This window comes from Loxodonta africana, chromosome X (assembly GCF_030014295.1).
Source record: "Loxodonta africana isolate mLoxAfr1 chromosome X, mLoxAfr1.hap2, whole genome shotgun sequence".
Lineage (NCBI taxonomy): Eukaryota > Metazoa > Chordata > Mammalia > Proboscidea > Elephantidae > Loxodonta > Loxodonta africana.
Genome location: NC_087369.1, coordinates 157,568,158 through 157,578,059, shown reverse-complemented (window position 1 = coordinate 157,578,059; position 9,902 = coordinate 157,568,158). Strand labels below are relative to the sequence as shown.

The following is a 9,902-nucleotide window of genomic DNA, read 5'->3' as shown; positions in this document are numbered from 1 at the left end:
AACATAGGGGCCCTTTCTAAGGGGGTGCAGCCTTAGTATAGAGCTAAAGGAGTGAAGGCGAGGCACTCAAGGAGACTACCCAGTTCTCTGGTCACTGGTGAAGGATAGCTACCCCAGCACACATTACCTTAAGCCCCAAAGTAGCCTAGAGGCTCCACATTTTTTTCCCTGCCGTCACAACCATCTTACTGTCATAAGCAGCAGATTTTGCTGGTTCAGGGCAGGTCGTCTGGCACAAGGCAGAAAAGGCGTCATGTTGGACTCTGAATTATCTGTGGGACCTGCAATAAATTACTTGAAATGCCATTGGCCAACAGGGATTTTGATTATTAAGCAAGATGATCCAGTGTAGTACCTGGGGCCTGGCATATAAAAAGCCTTCAGTAAAAGAAGTAATTATTACTCAGTGCTTTGAATTTACTCGCACTTCTCAAGACTGTCCGCAGCTCCAAAATGACCTGCTCTCATGGAAAACAAAACCTTCTCATTGTATGAAAATAGATGAAAGAAGTACCCCCGCCCAAGTCTCAAAATGTTGTCTTTCTGTTCTCGCCCTGTAGGTCTTCGCTTCCCTCTTGAAGGAGTGTAACACAACTTGCCCCTCCTGCAATGTCTCTTGCCCCAGGTCCTGGCCCCATGCATCCAGACCAGGCACCTCTCACTGCCACTTAAAATCTCTCTAGGGAAGTTAGGGTAGGAGGGTGAGCTGGCCCTAGGTACTCTCTGGTCTGTGGAGGGTGACAGTTCAGAGAACCTCCAGGTTTCTGAGACTATGGTCTCCTTAACTCCCATTCTCCCACATACAGAGCCAGTCCAAGGAAAGACACCATGCACTGGGCCCACTTCCCTCATCAGCTGAGGGGCCAGTAGAACTGGGCATCACAACCTTCATCTGAACTGGGGCAAAAATTCATTACCAGACTCACATAACAAGCTTGGGAAGGGCCACCACTGTCTGAGCCAGTACCAGAATGGAGTAAGGTTAATGGTAATATCCCAAATGTCAATGGTCATCTACTTACCTAACCCCTTAGTCCCTACAAACGCTCCACCATCTAGAAGAGCATGTCAGAGAATCCCTGGGCAGAGGGGTACATACTGTGTAGGACACCATGCTGGTTGGGGGTTGGGCGAGAGTAGCTGAGTGAGAATGGCTCAGAGCCTAACGGAAGATTCAATCTGTAACAAAAACCTGTTGCCTTCAACTCGATTCTGACTCATAGCAACCATATAGGACAGAGTAGAACGGCCCCATAGGGTTTCCAAGGAGCGGCTGATGGATTTAAACTGCTGACTTTTTGCTTAGCAGCCACAGCTCCTAACCACTGTGCTGTCAGAGCTCCTCTGTAACAAAAAGAGGGAGATAAAAGGGATATGAATAAAGTCTCAGTCTCTGTAGGAAAAGAGAATAAGAAGTTCCACTAGAAATGATCACTATCATTTTTCACATTAAACTCCTTGTTTAAGGGCCCGAAGTCCATCGAATGGGGAAAAAACAGTCTTTTTAACAAATGGTGCTGACAAAACTGGATGTTCATCTGCAAAAAAATGAAACAGGACCCATACCTCACACTGTACACAAAAACTAATTCAAAATGGATCAAAGACCTAAACATAAAGCCAAAAACTATAACGCTCAAAGAAGAAAAAAATAGGATCAACACGAGAGGCCCTAATGCACGGCATTAACAGGATACAAACCATAACCAACAATACACAGACACCAGAAGATAAGCTAGATAACTGAGATCTTCTAAAAATTAAACACTTATCCTCATGGAAAGACTTCACCAAAAGAGTAAAAAGAGAACCTACAGACTGGGAAAAAAATTTTGTCTATTACAAATCCAACAAAGGTCTAATCTCTAAAATATACAGGAAAATTCAACACCTGTACAACAAAAAAAAATAAATAATCCAGTTAAAAAATGGGCAAAGGAAATGAAGAGACTCTTCACCAAAGAAGACATTCAAACGGCTAACAGACACATGAAGAAATGCTCCCAATCACTAGCCATTAGAGAAATGCAAATCAAAACCATAATGAGATACCATCTCACCCTGGCATTACTCACATGAATAAAAAAAAACAGGAAATAACAAATATTGGAGAGACTGCGCAGAGATTGGAACTCTTATGCACTGCTGGTGGGAATGCAAAATGAAACAACCATTTTGGAAAACGATATGGCACATCCTTAGAAAACTAGAAATAGAAATACCATATGATCCAGTAATCCTACTCCAAGGAATATATGCTAGAGAAATAAGAGTTGTCACACAAATAGACATATGCACACCCGTGTTCATTGCAGCATTGTTCACAATAGCAAAAAGAAACAACCTAGATGTCCATCAACAGATGAATGGATGAACAAACTATGGTACATACACACAATGGAATACTATGCAATGATAAAGAACAATGATGAATCTGCGAAGCATCTCACAACATGGATGAATCTGGAGGGCATTATGCTGAGGGAAATAAGTCAATCACAAAAGGACAAATACTGTATGAGACCACTACTGTAAAAACTCATGAAAAGGTTTACACACAAAAAGAAAGTCTTTGATGGTTACGAGGGAGGGGAGGAGTAGGGATGGAAAAACACTAAATAGACAAGTGTTAACTTTGGTGAAGGGTAAGACAGTACACAATACTGGGGAAGCCAGCACAACTTGTACAAGGTTAGGTCATGGAAGCTCCATAGACACATCTAAACTCCCTGAGGGACTGAACTGCTGGGCTGAGGGCTGTGGGGACCATGGTCTCGGGGAACGTCTAGCTCAATTGGCGTAACATAGTTTATAAAGAAAATGTTGTACATACTACTTTGGTGAATAGTGTCTGGCGTCTGAAAAGCCTATGAGCGGCCATCTAAGATATTCCACTGGTCTCACCCTTTCAGGAGCAAGGGAGAATGAAGAAAACTAAAGTCACAGAGGAAAGATTAGTCCAAAGGACTAATGGACCACATCTACCACGGCCTCCACCAGACTGAGTCCAGCACAACATGGTGCATGGCTACCACCACTGACCGCTCTGACAGGGATCACAATAGAGGGTCCTGGACAGAGCACAAGAAAAATGTAGAACAAAATTCTAACTCACAAAAAAAGACCAGACTTACTGGCCTGACAGAGACTGGAGAAACCCCAGGAGTATGGCCCCTGGACACCCTTACAGCTCAGTAATGAAGTCACTCCTGAGGTCACCCTTCAGCCAAAGATTAGACAGGCCCGTAAAACAAAACAAGACTAAAGGGACACACCAGCCCTGGGGCAAGGACTAGAAGTCAGGAGGGGACAGAAAAGCTGGTAACAGGGAACCCAAGGTCGAGAAGGGAGAGTGTTGACATGTCGTGGGGTTCTTAACCAATGTCACAAAACAACATGTGTACTAATTGTTTAATAAGAAGCTAGTTTGCTCTGTAAACCTTCATCTAAAGTACAAGTAAAAAAGGAAAATAAAACCTCCTTCTTTAAGCCTCTGGAGTGGCATTTCCTGTTAACTCCAGTGAACCCTTTCCTAACATATTGTCTTTAAGTCTCTACTTCACATTTATGTTTCCCTTTAGCCTGAAATAGATGGGATATTTATAGACAATGATGGACTTGTAAAGGAAATAGAGATTAAATTTTATAAAAGTGAATAGCATCACCCTGGATAAAGCATGAAGCATGTGGGAAAAGCAATCCTTTGGATGAAGAGTTTGGTGGTACTACATAGCAACGCTTGTAAGGATGACACAGGACTGAGCGGTGGTTTATTCTGTTGTACACAGGGTCACTATGAGTTGGAACCAACTCGACAGCACTTAACAACAACAGTCAGTATGATGTGCAATATAGTGAGTCCAAGGTATGCTGCCAGAGATGGAGGGTGAAAAAATTGATTTAGGACAGTTGAGTTTAAGAGAAAATGCATTAGGCAATTAGTTACACATTTAGTGAATGTAGGAAGCACATCTGGACGGGAACGAAGTTGGATAATCATGACATATGTATGACCAATTGAACATAGTGAGTCTCAGTGTTTACAGGGCTTCAAAACTTTTAAAAAGCAGGAAAGGTAGTTAATGTGTTTGTGACTCTATCAAAAAGTAAAATGTAGAATCTGGTTTTTATTCCCATTTTTTTTAAGAGGGAACAAAAATGTTCTAAAATTAAGATTATGGTGGTAGGTGCACAACCCTGTGAATATACTAAAAAACACTGAGCTGTACAATTTAAATGAGTGAATTGCATATTATGTGAATTATATCTCAATAAAGTTATTTAAAGAAAACAGGTAGCAGTTCAGATTTGACTCAAGAGCTGTACTTTGCCAACTCCTATTCAAGATCATGTCTTATTTCCTTTTCTTCATTGCATTTATCCCTATATGAACTAAGAGGAACCTGTATCTCAGCACATCTACAACCAGTACACAACATACTACTTGGGAAGCTCAACTGCAGAGCACTGGAGCCTCAGAAACTCGTGGTGGCAGGTTCCTGATGCACAAATGAGGGTAGGATAGTCAAGGACACTGCATTCTAAATTGTGGACAAACAGTTCATCATCCCCTCAGGCAAAATGTTCAAAGTATATCACTGTTGAGTCAGCATTATGAAAGCAAACTGATTCTGGGATTCACTATTTAAAAGGATAGAGAAAAAATACTAACACAACAGCTACACACCAGGTGCTAAAGTAATACACTCCAGGGAAGATATATGTGAAATCCCAGCTGAGAATGAAATCGCCAACTGATTCTTGTTGTTAAGTGCCGTGAAGTCAGTTTCAACTCCAAGTACAACAGAACGAAACACTGCCCAGTCCACTGGAAGTACTGCTGACTTAAATGACTTCTTTCATAGGGACCTGGATTTGCAACAGCATGTACTTGCCCCTTTCTATCATAGTAGCTACTACTCCATGGGTCAGAAACCAACAGTAGGGATTAACAGAATGCAAGCTCCACTAGACCAGGAATTTTTTTTTCTTTTTTGTTCAAGGCTATAAATCCACTGCCTAGAACAGTGCCTGGCACATAAAAGGCAATCAGTATTTCGGGAGTGAACCAATGAATGCATACCTAAAATATGTAGGATATTGACTTCAACTGTTGTTGTTGTTAGGTGCCATCAAGTCAGTGCCAACACAGTGACCCTATGTACAACAGAGCAAAAAACTGCCCAGTCCTGCACCATCTTCACAATCATTGTTATGCTTGATCCCATTCTTGCAGCCACTGTGGCAATCCATCTCCTTGAGGGTCTTCCTCTTTTTTGCGGACTCTCTAGTTTACAAGCATGATGTCCTTCTCCAGGGACTGGTCGCTACTGATAACATGTCCAAAGTACATGAGATGAAACCTCGCCATCCTTGCTTCTAAGGAGCACTCTGGCTGTACTTTTTCCAAGACAGATTTGTTCATTTTTCTGGCACTCCATGGTGTATTCAATATTCTTCACCAGCACCATAATTCAAAGGCATCAATTCTTCATCCCCCCAACTCTGTCAGTTTGTCATACTGTGGGGACTTGCGTGTTGATGATGCTAGAAGCTATGCCACTGGTACTGAAATACCGTCAGGGTCAGCCACAGCAGACAGGTTTCAAATAAACTATCAGACCAACACAGACTTAGAAGAAGGACCTGGCGGTCTACTTCTGAAAAGAATTATCCAGTGAAAACCTTATGAATGGCAGCAGAGCATTGTCTGATATAGTGCCAGAAGATGAGCCCCTCAGGTTGGAAGGCACACAAAGGACAACTGGGGAATAGCTGCCTCCAAGTAGCGTCAACCTTAATAGCCTGGATGGAGTCAACTTTTCAGGACCCTCATTTGCTGATGTGGCACAACTCAAAATGAGAAGAAACAGCTGGAAAAGTCCATTAATAATCGGAACCTGGAATGTACAAAGTATGAATCTAAGAAAATTAGAAATCATCAAAAATGAAATGAAACACATAAACTTCGATATCCTAGGCATTAGTGAGCTGAAATGGACTGGTATTGGCCATTTTGAATCGGACAATCATATAGTCTACTATGCCGGGAATGACAAAGAGGAATGTTGTATTCATCATCAAAAAGAACGTTTCAAGATCTATCCTGAACGACACCGCTGTCAGTGATAGGATAATATCCATACGCCTACAAGGAAGACCAGTTAATAGGATTATAATTCAAATTTACTCACTGATCACTAAGGCCAAAGATGAAGAAATTGAAGATTTTTACTGACTTCTGCAGTCTGAAATTGATGGAACATGAAATCAGGATGCACTGATAATGACCGGTGATTAGAATTCAAAAGTTGAAAACAAAGAAGGATCAGTAGTTGGAAAATATGGCCTTGGTGACGGAAACGATTCTAGAGATCGCATGATAGAATTTTGCAACACCAAAGACTTCTTCATTGCAAATACCTTTTTTCAACAACAAAAACAGCGACTATACATGTGGACCTCACTGGATGGAATCAAATCAACTACATCCGTGGAAAGAGACGATAGAAAAGCTCAATATCATCAGTCAGAAAAAGGCCAGGGGCCAATTGTGGAACAGACCATCAATTGTTCCTATGCAATTTCAAGTTGAAGCTGAAGAAAATTAGAACAAGTCCACGAGAACCAAAGTACAACCTTGAATATAACTAACCTGAATTTAGAGACCATCTCAAGAACAGATTTGACTTGTTGAACACTAATAACTAAAGACCAGATGAACTGGCAAATGATATCAAGGACATCATACCTGAAGAAAGCACGATGTCATGAAAAAGACAGGAAAGGGGCACAATCAAAATAACGGAATAGACAGATGCTTCCAGCGAGCTCTCTTTACAACAAAGACCCAAAAACACAAGTAAAACAAGTATATTTATGGCAAGCTATGAGCCCAGAGCATCAAAGGCAAGCCTAGAAAAGAAACTGAGGGGCAGGGGTAGGAAGAGACCGTTCAGAAGCAAAGATGAGTTACTGGACCGGAATCACAGGGAGCCCTCAGGCACCATTCCTGGAGCCACAGCAGTGGAATGGTACTACCGTTTGGCCGCAGTTTCCTCAGTGAGAAGCAGCCAGCCATACAGCCTACTCACACCTTCCGAACCACAGAAGAACAGCGCTCTTGGCAAAAGCTAAGGACTTCCGTATATTTTACTGTGCCGCCCCCACGCCCAAGCCGGCTTCAGCGGCTAAATTCTCTGGGCCTTGAGATAGGCACAGTGGGGCACCTAGAGCCATCCTCCCAGACATGGAAAAGGAAAAAATTTGCAATTTGGGGAAAAAGAAAATTTGCCTGCCCCACTAACCGGGGGAGCTCAGGACAGAGCACCTCCTGTCCAGGCATAAATAGTCCATGGACATTGAGCACCTTTCCCCTCTGCGTGGACTTGTGTGGGCCTATTTCGGGACAATAGGCCCTTGATGGCAGACTCCAACCGTTTCAGCTGTGCTGTGAAGAGGTGGGTATTTGATGTTTGACATTGCTTTGCCTATTAAACAGGGTCCTCACCTACCCACATCAGGGGCCTAAGGACTGGTAGCTCCACTCAGGTCACCCAGCCACCTGTGACAGGGGTCCAAGGATAACTGCTACCTCCCAGTCCTTACATCCAAAAGCACTGGGTGCCCATGTTCTGTCTGCAGAACCCACCCACCTGTACACTCTAGGGAATAGGGACACGCTTTCTTCGGAGACATGTGGGGGACAATTCTCAGCCCCCTGCCTTGTTCAGAGTGTGACGCCCTGCTGCAACCAGATACTAGTACCTACACCAATCACCCCTGCCCCTCTAAGACTGTAGAACACAGACTGTACCACACACTTGATGATCAGCTACCTGGACACCTGAGCTGAATTCCTACAAGAAAAGTGAATGGACTCCAAGACTGATATACCTGATAACAGCTCTAGCCATCTGATGACAGGACATCAGAGCTCCAAAGGCAAAAATAATCAAGCAAGCTCATTGAAGCAACCCATGGGGGTATACCAAAACAAAACAAAGCAAGAAGCTACGACAGAGTAAGCAAGCATAAACTAATACAATAACATAGATGGCTCAGAGACAACAGTCAATATCAAGTCACATAAAGAAACAGACCATGATCACCTCAACACGCTCTCAAAACAAAGAATCCAGGGATCTTCTAGATGAAAGTGCATTCCTGGAATTACCAGAGGCAGAATACAAAAGATTACTATAGAGAACGCTTCAAGACATCAGGAAGGAAATGAGGCAATACGCAGAACAAGCCAAGGAACACACAGATAAAGCAACTGAAGAAATTAGAAAGATTATTCAGGAACATAATGAAAAATTAAATAAGCTGGAAAAATCCATAGACAGACAACAATCAGAAATTCAGAAGATTAACAATAAAATTACAGAAGTAGACAACTCAACAGAAAGTCAGAGGAGCAGAATTGAGCAAGTAGAGGCCAGAATTTCTGAACTCGAAGATAAATCACATGGCACTAAAACATTTGAAGAAAAATCAGATAAAAGAATTTTAAAAAATGAAGAAACCTTAAGAATCATGTGTGACTCTATCAAGAGAAATAACCTATGAGTGATTGGAGTAGCAGAACAGGGAGGGATAATAGAAAATACAGACAGAATTGTTGAAGATTTGTTTGCAGAAAACTTCCCTGATATCATGAAAGATGACAAGATAACCTATCCAAGATGCTCATCGAATTCCACATAAGGTAGATATTAAAAGAAAGTCACCAAGACATATTATAAACAAACTTGCCAAAACCAAAGATAAAAAGAGAATTTTAAGAGCGGCTAGGGAAGTCACCTACAAATGAGAGCCAATAAGAATAAGCTCGGACTACTTGACAGAAACCATGCAGGCAAGAAGGCAATGGGATGACTTACATAAAGCATTGAACGAAAAATACTGCCAGCCAAGAATCATATGTCCAGCAAAACTGTCTCTTAAATATGAAGGTGAAATTAGGACATTTCCAGATAAACAGAAGTTTAGGGGATTCATAAAAACCAAACCAAAACTACAAGAAATACTAAAGGGAGTTCTTTGGTTAGAAAATCAATATCTGAGCCAATATTATTAGTCTTATTGGCTCTCATTTGTAGGTGACTTTTTGTTTATCCCTAGCCACTCTTAAAATTCTCTTTTTATCTTTGGTTTTGGCAAGTTTGATTATAATACGACTTGGTGACTTTCTTTTAACATCTACCTTATGTGGAATTCGATGAGCATCAACCCAAGACTAGAACACTGGGCAGAGCAACCAGAAGTCAACCCAGGCAGGGAAATCAAAAAACCAAAGAAAAATTAAAAAAAAAAAGCTCAAAACACGGTAACAGCGATGTTATTATATAAAAGAAGACAACATTAAAACAATAAAGAAGGACTAGAAATGTAATCATGGATCTTCCATATGGGGAGGAAGATATGGCGATACAGAAATAAAAGTTAGGTTAAATTTTAGAAAAATAGGGGTAAATAATAAGGTAATCACAAAGGAGACAAACTATCCTACTCATCAAAATAAAATACAAGAAAAAAATAGAGACTCAGCAGAAACAAAATCAGGAACAGCAAATATGAGAAAAGGACAATATATAATCTACTCAGCACATAAAATTCAGTGGGAAAAAGAAACTGTCAACAACATACAAAAAAAAGACATCAAAATGATAGCACTAAATTTATACCTATCCATAATTACCCTGAATGTAAACAGACTAAATGCACCAGTAAATAGAGAGTGGCAGAATGGATTAAAATACACGATCCATCTATATGCTGCCTACAAGAGACACACCTTAGACTTAGAGACAAACTAAAACTCAAAGGATGGAAAAAATTATATGAAGCAAACAACAATCAAAAAAGAGCAGGAGTGGCAATATTAATTTCTGACAAAA

At 41.2% G+C, this 9,902-nt stretch overlaps 1 protein-coding gene across 1 annotated transcript in view; it reads right to left on the bottom strand.

Moving 5' to 3' along the window:
* Window positions 1–215: 215 nt before the first annotated feature.
* The window catches only part of CT55 (cancer/testis antigen 55), a 41,492-nt gene continuing 31,805 nt past the window's right edge, over window positions 216–9,902 (bottom strand). Inside the window, 1 exon segment of the mRNA XM_064278481.1 lies at window positions 216–229. Coding sequence (XP_064134551.1) covers window positions 216–229 — 14 coding nt within the window.